The sequence below is a fragment of the Staurois parvus genome, unplaced genomic scaffold (genome assembly GCF_062004578.1).
Source record: "Staurois parvus isolate SC_StPar_1 unplaced genomic scaffold, SC_StPar_1.0 ptg000602l, whole genome shotgun sequence".
Taxonomy (NCBI): domain Eukaryota; kingdom Metazoa; phylum Chordata; class Amphibia; order Anura; family Ranidae; genus Staurois; species Staurois parvus.
In genome coordinates, this window is record NW_028318398.1 from 1009763 (window position 1) to 1029818 (window position 20056).

The 20056-nt window shown below is 44.1% G+C and overlaps 1 protein-coding gene across 1 annotated transcript in view; it reads right to left on the minus strand.

Annotated features, from left to right (window-relative positions):
* Positions 1-232: 232 nt before the first annotated feature.
* LOC149449826 (vomeronasal type-2 receptor 26-like) overlaps positions 233-20056 on the minus strand; it is a 79312-nt gene continuing 59488 nt past the window's right edge. Inside the window, exons 5-6 of the mRNA XM_089692720.1 lie at positions 17439-17562; positions 233-1263 (exon numbers count right to left, since the gene is read on the minus strand). Of these exons, the coding sequence (XP_089548846.1) occupies positions 356-1263; positions 17439-17562 (1032 nt within the window). The 3' untranslated portion in view covers positions 233-355. The remainder of the gene's footprint in view (positions 1264-17438; positions 17563-20056) is intronic.

Genomic DNA, 20056 nt, shown 5'->3' on the forward strand with positions numbered 1-20056 from the left:
CAGCTACTTGTGGCCTATTTTCTTTGTACCATTTTAGTATACTACCTGTATAGTATACTAACACTTCATTTACAGAGGTGTAAGCAGTAACCAGGTGTCAATAGGGACTGAGCAGCTTTTAGAGTTGCTGCAGAACAGAGAACCCTTCATCATCCAGCAGCTCCTGCAAGGGTAATGCACTACAAATACACCAAACAAAATGTATTTATAATTATGGAAACATAAAACTAAATACAATATTTTCAACAGACTTTATTCTTAAAAGACAAGCAAAATGCTATGGATTAAAGTGTATTACAAGCAGAGTAATTCTGTATTTTTTGATTATATGTATTATTGCCATCATACAAAAAGTTTATTGTCCTTTATTTCTAAGCAAGCCTATTTTTGTATTGCGGTCACTTTTGAACAGAATTATGTAACATTTCGGGAAAAAAATACATCCAAGAAGTCCAGTACTTGATGCCATTATAGCAAAAACCTTCACAGCCACCGTGTCTTTCCCTTTAGTGCTCAGATAGGCCGGGATCATGGCAATCCAGACACTGCAGAACACCAGCATGCTGAAGGTGATGTACTTGGCTTCATTAAAACTGTCCGGTAATGTCCTGGCTAAAAAAGCTATAATGAAGCTCACAGCTGCCAGAAGCCCCATATATCCCAGGACAGAGTAGAAGCCGATAACTGAACCCTCATTACACTGAATGATGATCTTTCCCTGATAAGAGTGAGTGTCCTGATCCTGGAAGGGAGGAGAAATAGACAACCAAGTGACACAGATTATGACTTGAACCAGTGAGCAGACACACATTATAGAACTGGGAAATCTGGCTCCCATCCATTTTCTCCAGGAACTCCCAGGTTTGGTGGCTTTAAAAGCAATACACACCATGATACTTTTGGCAAGTAGAGAAGAGATGGCAACTGAAAAGATGACACCAAAAGAGGTTACACGCAGCATGCAGGTTACATCTACTGGACGGCCGAGGAACAAGAAGACACAGAGGAAGCTCAACATGATGGAGACCAGGAGGAGATAGCTCAGGTTCCGGTTATTAGCTTTAACAATGGGGGTGTCCTTGTAATGTACAAATAATCCCAATATTAAACCAGTCAGAAGACAGCAGAGGATGGAGACAGCTGAGAATACTGCAACAATTGTATCCTCAGTGTAGGAGAGAAATTCCACTGATTTTGGAACACACCGATCCTTCTTCTCATTTGGCCATTCTTCATCAGGACATTTGATGCAGTTTTCACTGTCTGCAGGCAGATCAATACAAACACAATGATCCTCTTTGTCAATGTTTTTAAAGAGAACCTGTCACCACACCTCACTTTTTATTTTGAAACTTTCATTTGTACATGAGTAGTACATGATATAATCTACTTTCACTCTGCAACATGTGGTACTCTCTCTGGGGGCCAATGAGGTCTGAGTTTTCCTCCTCTCCAGCACCAATGAGGTGAACCCTTTCTCAACTGGGCCCCCTTCCAGGCTCCTGCTCCTCAGCCTTCTCTCTCCATCTTCCACCTGAACTCTCCTGCTGCTGAGCAGGCTCTGTCACATTTAAGGGCTGCCCTTGCCCTATGCCAAGCCCTCTGCTTAGGGATTGGCCAGAGTCCCTTAAATGTGCAGGCCAGCCCACTGCTTCTATAATTTTCTCCAAAATTTCAGAGCAGGGGGAGGTATCAGGGAACTGGCCTGCAGAGCCTTTCAGTCCTGACCTAAATTTAACCTTGCTAACTACTACACCCAGGCAGCTACTCGGCCCTCCAGACTAAATAAATTAACTTTAGCTCCCCCTATCTACCTAGGAGGGTGCTACACTATTCTTTACATGTAAGTGTAATACATCCCATTTATCATTATCAAAGTTTCAAGAAATGCGGTGAACGCTCTCCCTTTGTTTTTTTCTCTATTATCTGTGTTTATTGGAGACACCCAAGAGATTGCCACCTGCTGAACACATTGCAGATTTACTTTAGACATGTCATGCCCACCTATTTCAGAGATAATGCAGAGGCTGAGGTGGCAAGGTTTGGACAGTGTTTGGATGTAGGGCTGAAAGGAGAGTTCAGAGTCCAGTTTTACAGCTAATACTCTGGCATGTGGGGACATACTGATAGATGTGCCATTAGTCCCAACAGAGAAGTCAGGGGAAGGGGCACCTAGTGGAGGAAATATTATGAACTCAGTTTTTGATAGATTGATGTAGCACCCCTTATGACCCCCAGAAGCATGGTGGTACCCCCAGAGACAGGGGTGGGTTGACAATTCATAGGCAATAGTAGGTAGTGAACAGCTGGGCACCAGTCACTTTAAGATGCAAGACAAAAAAGGAGTTCATTGCTCACACTCAACACTCCAGGGAGAGAAAGGGTAAGGGCACAGAACACCCAAAAAAAAGCAGACTCCACAAAAAAAAGGAACATAGTACTCACAGTTTTCACGGAGAACCTTCAAGCTGACCTGGCATTGTGTGATAGTGGCTCCTGACTGTAAGGTACTTGAAAATCAGCACCCTGGATAGAAGACACTATAGTCCAATGAGGTCCAAGCTGCACAGCCAAGCTTCCCAGCTTTTCAAGACATCAGTAGGTCCTCCATGGCTACTCAGTCCACAGGCTCATTAGGCTAGGCCCCAAATCCTGGCCTCTGTCCACATGTCACATGGTCACCACCTTAGGCAGCAGGCCTAGGAGGTTTTAGCAGCAAGCATACACCTTCCCCAGGCAAGAAGCCCAAGGGAGAACAGGCTGACCTCCCAAAGTCACTCCCTGAATATTTACATCTTCTTCCAGTAAGTATCAGTGGCAAGGAAACTCCTACTGGTTGGGCAGGGTGAGACAAATATTCACAACTCTGGTTACAGCAACTCTCATGCTATTATCATAGGCAGCAGTGCTACGTACTGGAAACAGAAAGACACATACAGTAACCAGAACCTAGGAGAAACCTAAAGAATCTGAACTATAAATTCAGACAAGCTAACTGCAGCGCAGCCCAACTAAACTTAGATAGACACTTCTGCTTAGGGCAAGGTGGCTACATTGAGTTGTCAGTTAGTAAATTATTGATGAGTTAGGATACTGATGGGATGAGCTGAGGGGTAGAATGTTAGATTTGGGTCTTGTCTGCATAGAAATGGTATTAGAAGCTGTGGGAGGATATCAACTGACCTAGGGAGGAGATGTAGTTTGAAAATAAGAGAGGTCCAATAACAGAACTTTGGGGGACCCTGACAGAAAAAGGTAGAAGAGAGGCCGAGGTAGAATTGTGACATTAAAGGTGCAGTGAGATGGGTAAGAGGAGAACCAACGAAGAGTACAGTGACAGAGACCAAGAGATTGGAGTATTTTTTCTTTTTAAAGAAGGGGTGGTCATCTGTGTCAAAGGCTGCAAAGAGGTCCAAGAGTAAGAGTGCAAAATAGTTACTGTTATGGAGTCATTATGAGTAATCAGGAGCCACCATAAGTCATCAGGAGCCATCAGGAGTCATCAGGGGCAAACGTGTCAGCATGTTGGAGTGTTTTGGGTTTTTTCGGTGGGCCACCAGCTCTAGAGCTAGCTCTCGCCCCAGCTCTAGACAGCTAATGAAAAGGGAAAAGTCCTGGAAGTCGCACATCTCTGCAAAACCCCATTAGAAAGTGTATGACAGCTTCGGCCTGGGCTCCAACCAGGCCACACCCTCAACCAGGCATGGCCTGGTTGGAGCCCAGTCTGAGGCTTTCATACACCTTCTTATCAAGTTTTGCAGAGATGTGCGACTTCTAGCACTTCTCTCTTTTCCATCAAATGATTAAATATGAATTTATGATAGGGCCTTTTGTTTTGTTTTTTCTTTTGAATAAAGGACTTTCTAAATGTTTACTTTCTTTTAATTCTTTGTTCACTTTTTTCGTGCATGAGTTAACCTTACTCATCTGGGGGCCCCAGATTCTAATAAGTCTCTCACAACTGAACCTCACATCAACTAGGCCAGGGATGTGGGGAAGAGGCCCTTGTTCTCATCAATATGGGAACATGATGCTTTGTCAGAAGTGTCCCTCCTGGAAAGATACTCTCCCCATGTTGAGAACATGTGGTCTAGTAGGGTTTAGGAGGGGAACCTGCACACTCATCCATTCCCCTTCATTAGCCAGCCAGGTTGCATGCATGAATAAGAGTCTGGTATGCAATTTGGGGGAATCTCCTGGTTTTCTTTCTTGTTTCTTTAGGTGGGGTACCACCTAAAGTTTCATCCCAGACAAGAAGGGTTTCATAAAGATTTTGTTTTTGTTTTTGTGGGGTCCTCCACAAAATTGACACCAGAATACTATGTAGGATGAGGATCTGGTATAGATTTTAGGGGGAATCCCATGTTTTTTTAAAAAAAACAAAATTGCTGCTAACAACACATCTGTATCTTTGATAAGAGGGTGGTATAAATCTTAAGGGGGAACATCACCAAAAAAGCATGGTGTATCCAAAACCCATATTGGAGCATTCAATCTGACTGGCAAGGAAAGAGGGGGCAGCAAGTATTTGCCATGCCCCCAACCAAAACTACACTGGACCACATGCCATCAACACAGGGAGCATACCTTACCAGAAAGATTGCCTGGCAAATCACTTTGTCCTCAAGTTGACGAGGATAAGAGCCTCTTCCACACCCCCCTGGCATGATGTGCGTGGGGCTCTGTGGGCGGGGGGCTTAATGGAATCTGGAGGCCCCATTTAAGATAAGGGCACCCTCAGAAACCTGCCCCTTCATCTGCATGAATGAGGTGTACATACAGTATGTAAACAAACACCCAGACACATTTGAAAAATTATTTATTTAAAAAAAAACCTCCCACTTCACAAATTCATTGCAACCATGATGTCCAGCAATGTGGATCCATTTTCAATCATGTTGAAAGCTGACCCATCTAAATGTAAAGGCTGATGTCATTGACCAAATATGGCCATATCCATTATTATTCATTTATGTCAACCAGCTTCTCTGCCCATTTGTTTACTTTCAGATGTGGGCTAGGAATCTTCTGTTGAGAGGTGAATGGGGCCAGGGATACTGTATTGGTGCTAGAAACTAAGAACCCTGAAAGGGAAGCTGTGACATTTGGCAGCAGTAGTAATACCACAGCTAAATATGCTTTCCTGCTGCAGCAGAGGTTTGGCTAGACATGCAGGGGAGCATCCTATTTTGTTTTCTGAACACTGAACAGGCGGAATATGGAACAAATCTTACTTCTTGCTTATATACTGTCCAGCAAATGCATTATATTGTCTCCGAAAAAATACACTCTAATGATTACTTCAAAATAAAAAAACTGATTTGTTTCTGTCTCTCTTACATTGTGGCCTTACTAAGCGGCATACATACAGCTCAGCCACTGTACAATATCTATGGCTATTGTCTCTGAAATAACAAGCTCTAGTTTTTGTTTTCAGGATACAATCTACCTCATCTGACCTTTTTATATTGTGACCTTAACAAGCTGCGTATATACTGTCCAACCACTGAACAATATTTGTTCCTTTTCTTTCTCATAATGCATTCTAATTTTTATCACAAGATAAAACCTGCCTGGCTTCTTTTTGTTTGCTGCCTATTCAAGTGCGGTGTGTATATATTTGTGTGTGTGTGTTTTTGTATTGTTCTGCTAGCTCTAATTATTATTTCAAAATAAAAAACTGATTTGTTTCTCTCTCTTATATTGTGGCCTTAGTAAGCTGCATACATACAGCCCAGCCACTGTATAATATGTATGGCTATTGTCTCTGAAATAACAAGCTCTAGTTTTTGTTTTCAGGATAAAATCTACCTCATCTGACCTTTTTATATTGTGACCTTAACAAGCTGCATATATACTGTCCAATCACTGAACAATATTTGTTTCTTTTCTTTCTCATAATGCATTCTAATTTTTATCATAAGATAAAACCTGCCTTGCTTCTTTCTGTTTGCTGCCTATTCAAATGGTGTGTGTGTGTTGTTGTCAGGCTCCGCCCAACGGGATCTCTACTGGTCCACAGAACGGGGTTTCCCCGGACGTGGAGTCTAAGTCCCAGTCTGTCTTTTCACCAGGGCCCCTGATGGTGGGGATGGACTTGGTGCAAGACTGAAACCAGGTTGCGACCCCTGGGTGCACCCAACTATGGTAGAGGGGTCCCGCTGAGGGTATATGCCAGGGATGAGCCTGCTGTGAAGGGGTTGACAGGTCCAGGTCCGAGCGGGTTGGATGGAACACCACCAGGAGTGAGCGTGGTCAGACTAGCTGGATCGGTAACAGTGGGGACAGGCGCGGTACAAAAGCAGCAGACAAAGAGAAGTCAGGTCACACGCCGGGTTCAGTAACAGGAGGTCCAAATACCAGTAACAACAGGCAGAGGAATGGTCAGGGACGAGCCGGGGGTCAGAGCAGGAGAAGGTCAGCATGGATCAGAACAGGCACGGTCGGCAACAAGGAACGCACTACAGGAACACAGGTAACAGGAACTAGACCTTGCGGCAATGAGAACATTGCCTGTCCAGTTTAAATAACGCGCCCTGCACCGTCATTGGTGCCAGGCACGCGCCCGCATGCTTGAGTGCGCATGCGCGGCCGCGATTGCCGCTGCGGACGCCCAGGTCCTAATGCCCACATATTGACGTGCCTGGGTGATCCGCGCATGCGCAGATTTGCACGCAGCAGTGGAGCTCGAGGTCCCTGACATGGCCCCCCCCCCTACGGGCAGCCTCCGGATGCCCAACCGACCCCTTCTTGACGGCTGGTTCCGAAAAAATTCCTGCACAAGTCTTGGGGCGTGCACATTTTGGGCCGGCTCCCACGAGTTTTCCTCAGTCCCATATCCCTTCCATTTAACCAGAAACTGAGTTTGGCCTTTCCTTTTCCTACAATCTAAGATAGCTTCAACTTCAAACTCCTCCTCCTCGTCCACATTTACTTCTTCCAGTGGTTTAGACCTCCAATCTGGAAAGGGGTCTGGTGTCGCTGGTTTTAATAGAGACACGTGGAAGACTGGATGGATTTTCAGGGACTCGGGAAGTGTGAGCTCGTATGCCACCTGATTGATTTTACGTTTTACCCGGAAAGGCCCAGAAACTTGGGTGCCAGTTTCCTCGATGGACAGGACATTTTTAGATTTGCGGTGGACAACCAGACCTGGTCCTCTGGGTGCAAGCCTTATTCCCCTCTTCTCTTCCTATCAAACGCCCTCTTGTTGTCACCCTGGGCCTTTGCCATTGCTTCCTGTAGTACCTTGCTATTGGAAGACAAAAAAATTAACATATCCTGCGTGGCCGGGGCCGCAACCTCCGGGATCAGATCTGGCAGGAATACAGGGTGGAACCCGTAATTCGCCAAAAACGGGGATTGTTTTGTAGCAGAATGACTCACATTGTTATATGCGAACTCCGCAAGTAGCAGGAAAGTTAACCAGTCATCTTGGAGGAAGGTGGTATAGCACCTGAGGTACTGCTCTAGGGTCTGATTTGTTCGCTCGGTCTGACCATTGGTCTGTGGGTGGTAAGCTGAGGAGAATGATAGCTTAATTCCAAGGGTTTCACATAGAGCCCTCCAGAACCTAGACGTAAACTGAACCCCCTGTCAGATACAATATCCCTGGGAATCCCGTGGAGTCTCATCACTTCCTTAATAAAAACTTGTGCTGTCTCAAAGGCCGTAGGTGTGTCTTTCAGAGGTACAAAATGGGCCATTTTGGACAAGCGATCTACAATCACAAAGATTGCTGTGTGGTCCTGAGAGGGTGGAAGTTCCACAATAAAGTCAATGGAGATCATTGTCCATGGTCTGTCAGGTATTGGTAATGGACGCAAAAGGCCCCAAGCCTTGTCCCGAGTCGGTTTGTTTCTCTAACAAACGGGACAGGTCTTAACGTATGATTCACAATCTTTGGCCATATTAGGCCACCAAAATGTACGCTGCAACAGCTCCAGGGTCTTACGTACTCCAAAATGCCCTGCCAACGGATGATCGTGGCAATATCCTAGCACTAACGTACGGGCTTCCTCGGGAACCGCAATCTGATCCTCCTTCCAGAGCAGCCCTTCCCTATTTAGTAAGGGGACACCAGGTAGACCTGGCATTCTCGCAGACGCGGTCTGTAATCTAGAACGGAGCTCAGATTGGAGGACCAGGAAATTCCCCGAGGACAGGATAGTATCCGGCTTGGGAATCTCTTCAGGGTCCCCAAACATGCGGGAGAGTGCATTTGGCTTCGTATTCTTTGACCCCGGCCTATAGGTGATATGGAATGAGAACCGTGAAAAGAAAAGTGCCCACCTGGCTTGACGTGGCCTTAGGCGCTTAGCTGTTCTCAGATATTCTAGGTTCTTGTGGTCAGTGAAAATTAATATTGGGTGTACCGCCCCCTCTAATAAGTATCTCCATTCCTCAAGTGCTACCTTGATCGCCAGGAGCTCCCGATCCCCGATATCATAGTTCCTTTCTGCAGTAGTTAGTTTTCTCGAGAAGAAGGCCACCGGGTGCATGAGCTCCTTGATGCCCTTCCTTTGAGACAGGATCACCCTGACTGTGTTCTCGGATGCGTCTACCTCCAAGATATATGGTAAGGATGGATCAGGGTGGCTCAGAATAGGAGCGGCAGTAAACAACTCTTTTAAGGCTTCGAATGCCTTCTGTGCTTCAGGTGTCCACTGGAAGCGAACCCCCTGCCTAGTCAGCTGGGTGATAGGGGACACCAGGCCCGAAAAGTTCTTAATAAATTTTCTATAAAAATTTGTGAAGCCAATAAAGCGTTGGACCGCCTTCTTATCAGTGGGTACTGGCCAATCCAAGATGGCTGAAACTTTCTGGGGATCCATGGCTATTCCCGTGGTGGAGATGGTTAGACCCAAAAAGGAAATACTACGCTGTTCAAAACAGCACTTGTCTGCCTTGGCATACAGGCTGTGTTGGCGCAGCCGTTCTAACACACACCTCACGTGACCTCTATGGTCCTCCAAAGTCGTGGAAAAGATGAGGATATCGTCTAGGTATACGACGACAAAGATATCCAGGTAGTCCCTGAACACATCGTTTATGAAATGCTGGAAAGTGGCGCGTGCGTTGCATAGACCGAAGGGCATAACCAAGTATTCGAAGTGTCCGAATCTGGTACGGAATGCTGTCTTCCACTCAACCCCCTCCCTGATACGGACTAAATTATAGGCACCTCTCAAATCTAGTTTAGTGAAGACAGAGGCTGACTTCAACCTTTGAAAAAGTTCGGGACCAGTGGCAGCGGGTAGCGGTTCTTGACTGTGACCTTATTTAGGTCCCGGTAATCTACGCAGGGCCGCAGGGACCTGTCCTTCTTTTCCACAATGAAAATGCCAGCCCCGGCTGGTGATGTGGAGGGTCGAATAAACCCCTTACGGAGGTTTTCATCTATATACTCCTTTAGTACCCCTAACTCTTGTTCGGAAAAGGGAAATATCCGCCCAAATGGAATTTCAGACCCTGGGAGGAGGTCCACTGGGCAGTCATAAGCTCGGTGCGGGGGAAGAGTATCTGCCCCCCGCTTACTAAACACATCTAGAAAGCTGTGGTAGGCTGAAGGAATTACTTGAGCCAGCTCTGCATCCGTCTCCAGACATAACAAGGCCTGCGGAACAGGGGAGGTCTTAGGGAGGCAATGCTGCTGGCAATAGGTTGAATGAAAATGGATAGATCCCGCCTTCCAGTCAACCTGGGGATTGTGGGCTTGTAGCCAAGGGAGCCCCAAGATAATTGGAAATAATGGGGATGCTATGGCATCCAAACGAAGGAGTTCCTGATGATGGGTCGACACTGTAGTACGGATAGGTGGGGTTTTGTGGTCCACCACCCCTGACCTAATACGGGACCCATCAGAAAATATTTAATCCAACCTCCTTCGTCTGTAGGGGAATCCACTGCTGAGCTGCAAAGTCCAAATCTATAAAGCAGCTACATGCCGCAGAGTCCACAATTGCTGTAGTTACCACCGTTCTCCCAGGCAGCTGAAGTGAAACAGGTACCGCTAGATAACTGGTGTTGCCCATACCTTTAGAAGTGACCGTAGAAAAAACAGCAGAACACTTACCCATCTTGGCTGGATAGGTACGCACCACATGGCCTGCTTCCCCACAATAAAGGCAAAGATGGTTTACCTGACGCCTCTGGCATTCCTCAAGTGTAAGTGTCTGCCGTAACCTTCCTGGAAACCCGGGCCTCGGTGTATCCATAGCTTTCTGATTCTGGTTGACCTGCCGAAACTGAGACTGGATTAGAGCATGAGAAGGTATTCTAGTTGGCCTCTTTCATTGTTTGGACCTTTCCTGCCTGTGCTCCCGCAACCGGCGGTCAATTTGAATAGTCAAGGTTATTAAGGCCTCTAAAGTACTGGGTATGTCTACTCGGGCAAACTCGTCCTTCAATGATTCAGCTAAACCTATGCGGAACTGGTGGTGCAGGGGCGCCTGATTCCAGTTGGTGTCATTACACCAATGCCTGAAATCGGCGGCATAGTCCTCCACTGTTCGGTGACCTTGCCTCAGTGTATGTAAGGCCCTCTCGGCTGTCACTGCCTGCTGGGGGTCGTCATACAAGAGTGCCATCGCCTCAAAAAATACTGTCACCGATTCCAACTGTGGGTCTCGGTTCTCTAAGAGCCGGTGGGCCCAGTTTTGGGGTTCACCCTGTAGTAAAGAAATGATGAACCCGACCCTCACAGATTCTGAGAGATTCCTCCGAGGCTGGAGGTTGAAGTATAGCTGACAGGAGCTTCGAAATGCCCTGAATCTACTTTGGTTCCCATTAAAACGTTCAGGTGTGGGGACACGGAGCGGGTAACAACCCCGGTGTTTCCCCAGTCCGCCTGGTTGGTGTGGCTAAGGTCTGCATGCGACCACCCAACTCCATATAACCCTCCTGTAGGGCCCTAACCCCTTGTGTAAGGGTCGCCAGATGTTGGCATCCAGGCTCAGTCATGGCCGCAAGGTACTGTCAGGCTCCGCCCAACGGGATCTCTACTGGTCCACAGAACGGGGTTCCCCGGGACGTGGAGTCTAAGTCCCAGTCTGCCTTTTCACCAGGGCCCCTGATGGTGGGGATGGACTTGGTGCAAGACTGAAACCAGGTTGCGACCCCTGGGTGCACCCAACTATGGTAGAGGGGTCCCGCTGAGGGTATATGCCAGGGATGAGCCTGCTGTGAAGGGGTTGACAGGTCCAGGTCCGAGCGGGATGGATGGAACACCACCAGGAGTGAGCGTGGTCAGACTAGCCGGGTCGGTAACAGTAGGGACATGCGCGGTACAAAAGCAGTAGACAAAGAGAAGTCAGGTCACACGCCGGGTTCAGTAACAGGAGGTCCAAATAACAGTAACGACAGGCAGAGGAATGGTCAGGGACGAGCCGGGGGTCAGAGCAGGAGAAGGTCAGCATGGATCAGAACAGGCACGGTCGGCAACAAGGAACGCACTACAGGAACACAGGTAACAGGAACTAGACCTTGCGGCAATGAGAACATTGCCTGGCCAGTTTAAATAGCGCGCCCTGCACCGTCATTGGTGCCAGGCGCGCCCGCGTGCTCGAGTGCGCATGCGCGGCCGCAATTGCCGCCACGGACGCTCAGGTCCTAATGCCGGCATACTGATGTGCCTGGGCGATCCGCGCATGCGCAGATTCGCACGCCGCGGCGGAGCCCGAGGTCCCTGACAGTTGTTCTGCTAGCTCTAATGATTATTTCAAAATAAAAAACTGCATTGTTTCTCTCTCTTTTACATTGTGGCCTTACTAAGCTGCATACATACAGCCCAGCCACTGTACAATATGTATGGCTATTGTCTCTGAAATAACAAGCTCTAGTTTTTGTTTTCAGGATAAAATCTACCTCATCTGACCTTTTTATATTTTGACCTTAACAAGCGTATATACTGTCCAATCACTGAACAATATTTGTTCCTTTTCTTTCTCATAATGCATTCTTATTTTTATCACAAGATAAAGCCTGCCTTGCTTCTTTCTGTTTGCTGCCTATTCAAGTGCGGTGTGTATATATATGTGTGTGTGTGTGTGTGTGTGTATTTCTGCGTGTGCATTGTTCTGCTAGCTCTAATGATTATTTCAAAATAAAAACTGCATTGTTTCTCTCTCTCTCTTACTTTGTGGCCTTAATAAGCTACATACATACAGCCCAGCCACTGTACAATATGTATGGCTATTGTCTCTGAAATAACAAGTGCTAGTTGTTGTTTTCAGAATAAAATCTACCTCATCTGACCTTTCTATATTTTGACCTTAACCTCCCTGGCGGTATGATTATTTCAGATTTTTGGTGCTGAAAGCGGTACCATTATTTTGCATGGAAATTTGGTGTTTTATATTGTAGGCCTGTAATTCTTAGGAATAACTCACTGAAATCTGTCCGGACAAGAGTCTAGAAAACATCCCGGGTAGGATAAAACTTGAAACACGAAATCATAAAGTATAATTTAATAAATAATCATAAAAAATAATAATGTTATAACTAGAAAATCTACAATTTCTGGGGAAATTGTGTGAAGTGTTCTTGCCTCCACCAGTAGTCTACAACTGGAGTGGGCGGAGTAACTGGGTGCTCACACACCTGGGTTCTTATGGCAACTCACTCTACAGCAAGGGCAGAGAAGAGCGGTTAAAAACAAACTGCTCCAACTTGCTCACTTCACTGGCAGTTGCCATCTTAGAATGGTTGTAGTTTTAAAATTATAAATCCTACAGTGTATATTGTGAGAATCACAAGACCCAGACCTACATTTTGATGCATAGTATGTCTCTGATATATTAAAAATGAAGGCACAGTCGCTGTTTAGAAATTGCCCTTCAAATTTCAGGTGTCTAGAGTGCAGTTTCAATGAATGTCAATGGGCGGCATTAGTTGCAAACAAATGGTCATATTGTGAAAATTATCAGGACTATGGCTTAGCTGTGAACATTTTTAGTGGCAGCAGGGATAGCTGAACGTTTTGATATAAGATTTGTGTAGGTGGGCTTAAAAATGAGGCAGTGATGGCAGTTTAGAAATCATGTCCTGATTTTTCAGCTCCCACTCTAGTTTTGAACATTCTGCCATTCATTCCTATGGGAAAAGTTCACCACAAAAACGGCGATATTTTGTGAACCATTTGGGGAAACGTTCCACAAAGTAATAGCAATCCGATTGGGAACAATCTGCACGTTTCTGTATATTACTGTCTATGTAGTGTAAAAACTGTGGTAGGAGTTAGGGTGGTAAATTTGGCTATAATAAGAATAAGAATATATACATTGCGTTCCAAATTATTATGCAAATTCTATTTAAGTGTCACAAAGATGAAATATTTTGTTTTTCCGTGTAACTCATGGATGGCATTGTGTCTCAGGGCTCTTTTGATCACTGATAACAATCTTGGACACCTGTGATAATTAGATTGGCTGGTGAGCCCAATTTAAGGAAAAAATACTAAGGGAGGGTGTTCCACATTATTAAGCAGAGCACCATTTTCAAGCAATATAGGGAAGAAAAAGGATCTCTCTGCTGCCGAAAAGAGTGAAATAGTTCGATGCCTTGGATGAGGTATGAAAACATTCAATATTTCACGAAAACTTAAGCGTGATCATCGCACTATGAAGAGATTTGTGGCTGATTCAGAGCACAGACGGATTGGTGCAGATAAAGGCACATTGAGGAAGATTTCTGCCAGATCCATGCATCGGATCAAGAGAGCAGCTGCTAAAATACCATTACATAGCAGCAAACAGATATTTGAAGCCGCTGGTGCCTCTGGAGTCCCACGGACATCAAGGTGTAGAGTCCTCCAGAGTCTTGCAACTGTGCATAAACCTTCTATTCGGCCACCACTAACCAAAGCTCACAAGCAGAAACGGCTGCATTGGGCAGAAAAATACATGAAGACTAAATTTCAAACAGTCCTGTTCACTGATGAGTGCCGTGCAACCCTGGATGGTCCAGATGGATAGAGTAGTGGATGGTTGGTGGACGGCCACCCTGATCCAACAAGGCTGCGACGTTAGCAAGGCGGTGGTGGAGTCATGTTTTGGGCCGGAATCATGGGAACAGAGCTGGTCAGCCCATTTAGGGTCCCCGAAGGTGTAAAGATGACCTCTGCAAAGTATGTGGAGTTTATGACTGACCACTTTCTTCCCTGGTACAGAAGGAAGAACTATGCTTTCCATAATAAAATCATCTTCATGCATGACAATGCACCATCTCATGCTGCAAAGAATACCTCTGCATCAATGGCTGCTATGGGGATAAAAGGAGAGAAATTTATGGTGTGGCCTTCATCCTCCCCTGACCTCAATCCTATTGAGAACCTTTGGAGCATCCTCAAGCAAAAGATCTATGAGGGTGGGAGGAAGTTTACATCCAAACAGCAGCTCTGGGAGACTATTCTGATATCTTGCAAACAAATTCAAGCAGAAACTGTCCAAAAACTCCCAAGTTCAATGGATGCCAGACTTGTGAAGCTGCTATCAAATAAGGGGTCCTATGTTACAATGTAACGTGACCGCTTCAAATGTTTACAAAGTTACAATGTTGTTAAAAGTTTGATTGAAATAGCTTTTGATTTCAGTAAATATGCTGCAAACACAACAAATGACAATTTTCAGTTCTTTACAACCTGTAAAGTGTTTTGAAAATTCCTGTGCGGAATAATTTGGAACAAAAATCCTGTTATCATTAGGAGGTTTGTTCAATAAAATGTGAATTGTACTCTTATAGTTGATAACATGAGAATTATGCCGACTGTTATTTACATCAATTATTGAGGGAAATGAGAAAAATATCATTTGCATAAAAATTTGGAACACGGTGTATGTGAGATAACAATAAGTGGTCTTGCCATGCAAGAACACTTAATAATAAATTTAATTAAATAATATAATGAAACCAAAAACACTGAAATGTGAAATAGAGTGCCAAGTTCGCACATCGCTGAGCAAAGTCACAGAATCGTTTTCAGTGTCTGATGAGGAGTTTCCCCCATGAATCATTCTGATTCTGGTTCTGATTTACGATCGCTGTTCTCTAGCCGGTCTAAAACCGCTTTTGACCTAAAGGGACGCTTTTTGGACGCCATGGACATTTCTCAGTTTCCAGGCAGAAAGGGCGGTAAAAATGCAGGCAGGGCACAGGACAAAGCACTTGGGACAAAATGTATGTGAAATGGTTTGATACAGTAATGTTTTACTATGTGATTTTAGTGAATGTCACTTTTTGTCATTTTCAAATTTCCCCCCGTTCTGTCCCCCCGTACGTCCCGACGTCGCAGGGAATGGAACCCAGAAGAGAGATGCCGGCATCCGCCGGAGGACATTGCCAGGGACACTGCAGGGGGGACATCGCGGGAGCTCAGGACAAGGTAAGTGATCGAGGGATCCCGGAGCAGCGCCGCATGGTAAGCCCGAGTGTAGGTTGGGGTTACCGCTTGTGGTACTGAAACTTTACCCCGAGCTACACTCAGGAATACTGCCAGGGGGGTTAACAAGCTGCATACATGCTGTCCAACCACTGAACAATATTTGTTCCTTTTCTTTCTCATAATCCATTTAATTTCTATCACAAGAAAAAACCTATCTTGCTTCTTTCTATTTGCTGCCTGTTCACATTGTGTGAGTATATATGTGTGTGTGTGTGTCTGTGTGTATTGTTCTGATGCTAGCTAGCTTAGTGAATGAGGTGAAGACCTGCTAATTTCCATCATCTAATCAAAAATGTTGTATTTATTTTCTCTGCGTATGATTGGGTACTCTTTGCAAAAATAAATTTCCCCACATTCACTAATCTCTGAGGAAATTGCCCTCACAAAGTGCAACTTCCTATGCAAAGTGAACAACCTATTTGCCTTTAGTAAATCAACCGCTTTATCACAGTCAAGGAACAGGATTCTGACCCTAGATGATGTACTGACACTAGACGATGCCTCAACAAAGTTGGTTCCATCCTTCTGGAGTAAAAAGCAAATAAAGGTTTTGTAAGATGCAGTACTGTGATCTATGGGAGAGGCAAAAAGTACTTGGAAGTGTATACTTGACACAAAAATATTTCCTACTAACTACACTTTAAGACATTTGAGACTCCACAGGATTGTTTCCATGTCAGCAAATTACTAATTAGCAAAACCATGATTCCCATGACAGTCCTGAAGCTGATATTTTTAAAGCCTATTCAGTAGTGGAAGCTCCCAAATTTCTACCCTCAGGGGTTCACTATAAAGGAAAGCTATTCAACAAGTTCAAGTTGAACAAATTCAGAGGTTAAAGTTTATATCATTTTATGAAGATAACACCCAGAACAGACAGCCCATGGGTATATGCACTCACCGGCCACTTTATTAGATACACCTGTTCAATTGCTTGGTAACACAAATTGATAATCAGCCAATCACATGGCATCAATTCAATGCACTTAGGCATCTAGACGTGGTGAAGACGTCTTGCTGAAGTTCAAACCGAGCATCAGCATGGGGAAGAAAGGGGATTTAAGTGACTTTGAACGTGGCATAGTTGTTGGTGCCAGATGGGCTGGTCTGAATATTTCAAAAACTGATAATCTAATGGATTTTCATGCACAACCATCTCTAGAGTTTACAGGGAATAATCCGAAAAAGAGAAAATGTCCAGTGAGCTGCAGTTGGGTGGAGGAAAATGCCTTGTTGATGTCAGAGAATGGGCAGACTGGTTCAAGATGACAGAAAGGCAACAGTAACTCAATTGACTACTCATTACAACCAAGGTATGCAGAATGCCATCTCTGAATGCACAACATGTCTTACCTTGAAGCAGATGGGCTACAGCAGCAGAAGACAACACCATGTGCCACTCCTGTCAGCTAAGGACAGGAAACGGAGGCTACAATTAACACAGGCTCACCAAATTCGGACAATAGAAGAGTGGAAAAATGTTGCCGGGTCTGATGAGCCACGATTTCAGATGGTAGGGTCAAAATTTGACATAAACAGTATGAAATCATGGATCCATCTTGCATTGTATCAATGGTTCATGGATGTGCAGCCGACAAATCTGCAGCCACTGCGTGACGCTATCATGTCAATATGGAACAAAATCTCTAAAGAATGTTTCCAACACCTTGTTGAATCTTTGCCACGAAGAATGGAGGCAGTTCTGAAGGCAAAAGGGAGTCAAACCCGGGACTAGCAAGGTGGACCTAATAAAGTGGCCGGAGATTGTATGCGTACAAAAGAGGGGAGGGAAGAAAATTTTCTAGGCACAGTCAATTTAAAGCAAAGCAGTAAAAATTGAAAATGTCAAATTTTCCGGAACTATGAATAAAGTTTTATATACATTTATGTTATTTTCTGAATGTAACAAGTAAAAAAGAAAAAACATAGAACACATTACACGTTCCCTTATAGCTACAGTACAACTTCTTCCCATTTGAACAATAATTGTTAACTCTACCAGTTGTGTTGGATATCTCTCCCTCTGGACATGAGACACACTCATAGCAACATTTGTGAATTGAAGATACCAATTTTTTTCTGCTGCCAAGTAAACAGGGTCTGGAGCATTGAGATACCGGAACCTGAAAAATATATTGATTTATTATTATTATTATTATTATTTACATAGGTCCATCCAACTCAATAAACTGTATGAAGGTTGAATATTGTAAATAATTTTTTATTTTAAAAAGTAAAAAGAACATTTTATTTCCACTTGTTTGGCCATATCTTGAGTATGTTGTCCAGTTCCGGTCACCCGTCCTCAGAATTGTCAGAACTGTTATAAGAGATCTATTTATATATATTTTATTATTTTAATTTTGGACTATATGAGTTTTCTAACTAAGATAGAGACATGGCCCTATTCATATTTTTTTTTTTTTCCCCAAAAAATTTTTTATTAGAAGAAAACAGGCATAACAATGCAAATACAGTTATGGATCCAAATGTGAACAAAACATAGCATGTCGCCTCCCGTTGCACAGACGGGTCAAAGCATAAAAGGCAATACAGAATATAACAGTGTAAGCATTATGACAACATAATATTACAATCCAGTAAATGTACAGAGTATAGGCGAGAAGCAGGGAGATATATTGTCTTCTGACCTATAAGCAGGATTTTATATCAAGGGAGTATGAAGTGTGGAGTAGTGAGTAAGATCGCACAGGATGCAGCTTTATGCAGGCCATAGATGGGTCGAAAATCGGCCGATTTTTCAGCAGAAAATAAAATCGCCAGATTTTCGGATCGTTAGTGGGTTAATAGGTCGGTCGTTTTTCGGTATTGTGGCAGATTTTTTTTATCGGTAAAGTTGGAAAAAAACGGCCGATTTTGCCGATCGGCCGATTTTCGCGGCAATGATGGGCAAATCGGCCGATCTTTTTACCGATATAAAATCTGCGCATGAGCAGTGACCTGCAAGAGGAAGACGAAAAGAAGAAGAGGATGAAGAAGAGGATGAAGAAGAAGTGGATGAAGAAGAAGAGGATGAAGAAGAGGATGAAGAAGAAGAGGATGAAGAAGAAGAAGAAGAGGATGAAGAAGAAGAAGAAGAAGGAGAGGATGAAGAAGAAGAGGATGAGGATGAGGATGAAGAAGAGGATGAAGAAGAAGAAGAGGATGAAGAAGAAGAAGAGGAAGAGGATGAAGAAGAAGAAGAAGAAGAGGATGATGAAGAAGAAGAGGATGAAGAAGAAGAAGAGGATGAAGAAGAAGAAGAATTCCAGTCCGGCAAAAAGTGTCCCTGCAGAGAGCTCCGCTATTTCTTTGACATTTATAGCGGCTGTAACATTGTATCTATTTGTTTCCGAATAAAAACATCTGTATCCGAAATGGATACAAATAGATACAATGTTACAGCTGCTATAAATGTCAAAGAACTGTCAAAGAAATAGCGGAGCTCTCTGTAGGGACACTTTTTGCCGGATGTAGACGGGATGAAAATCGGCAGGTTTTTTTTACCGTTCCTGGTAACATCGGCAGATTGAACGACTGATTTTTTGGTTTTTTAAAGAAAAATCGTCTGGTTTTCTCCCCATCTATGGCCTGCATTAGTTCTGTTTTGTGTGTCCATGAATTGGATACATGAGTTATATGGAGCATTGTGCACCTGTTTGAAGGTCAATGCTCTGAAAAATGATGATAGGAGTTGAAAACAGGTGTGAGCTAGAGATCAGATAGAGAAAGGGTGAGTTAGAAAAGGGTATATAATATAGAGTAGTGGTAAAGGTAAATACATAGAATAGAAAGGAAGGGGAGGGAGAGAAAGAGAGAGAGAGAGAGAGAGAGAGAGAGAGAGAGGGAGAGGGAGAGATAGAGAGAGATAGAGAGAGAGAATGAATAAATAAATAAAAATAAATAAATAAATATCAAAAAATAAATAAATAAAAGGGGGGGGGGTAGGTTTGGAGGATTTAAGGTAAGGTAAAACAGGGAAGTGGAGTGTATACTTGCGGATAAGTGGCTCACTTCATGTTAAATGAGCCACAATAGAATCATTAACATTTAACCGGATTTCAAACAGGTCAAGGGACAGTGCCAGCTTCAGTTTGCATATACCAAAAGGCTGACACTGAACCAATTCAGTCTGTAAACAAGCTTGTTTACAGAACAAATTCTCTGGACAATGGAGTTTTGATAGCTACAGGGGCGGACTGACAACTCATGGGGCCCCCGGGCAATAGGGGATCATGGGGCCCCTGTGTCCTTGCCCACACTCAAACCACACCCAAAAAAGCCTATGAAAGGTACCAGGGGCATCTCATGGGGCCCCCTTCTGACCACGGGCCCTCGGGCAGTGCCCGAGTTCCCAAATGGTCAGTCCGCCCCTGGTTAGCTATACTAGAAATGTGTGGTTCATTTCATTCTGAATCGAAATTCAACCAAATTTTTCGTTATTCAGAAATTTGGATTATCCAATACAATAGTAATGAATTTGAAATAATGAAACAAAACGAAATTTGGACAAACTTTGAATTTGAATCAAATTCAACTCAAATTTGACTCAAATTCTAACTGAATTTGAAAACTAGAAGAATGGACTAGAACATAAAAGAACATAAAAGAATAGAA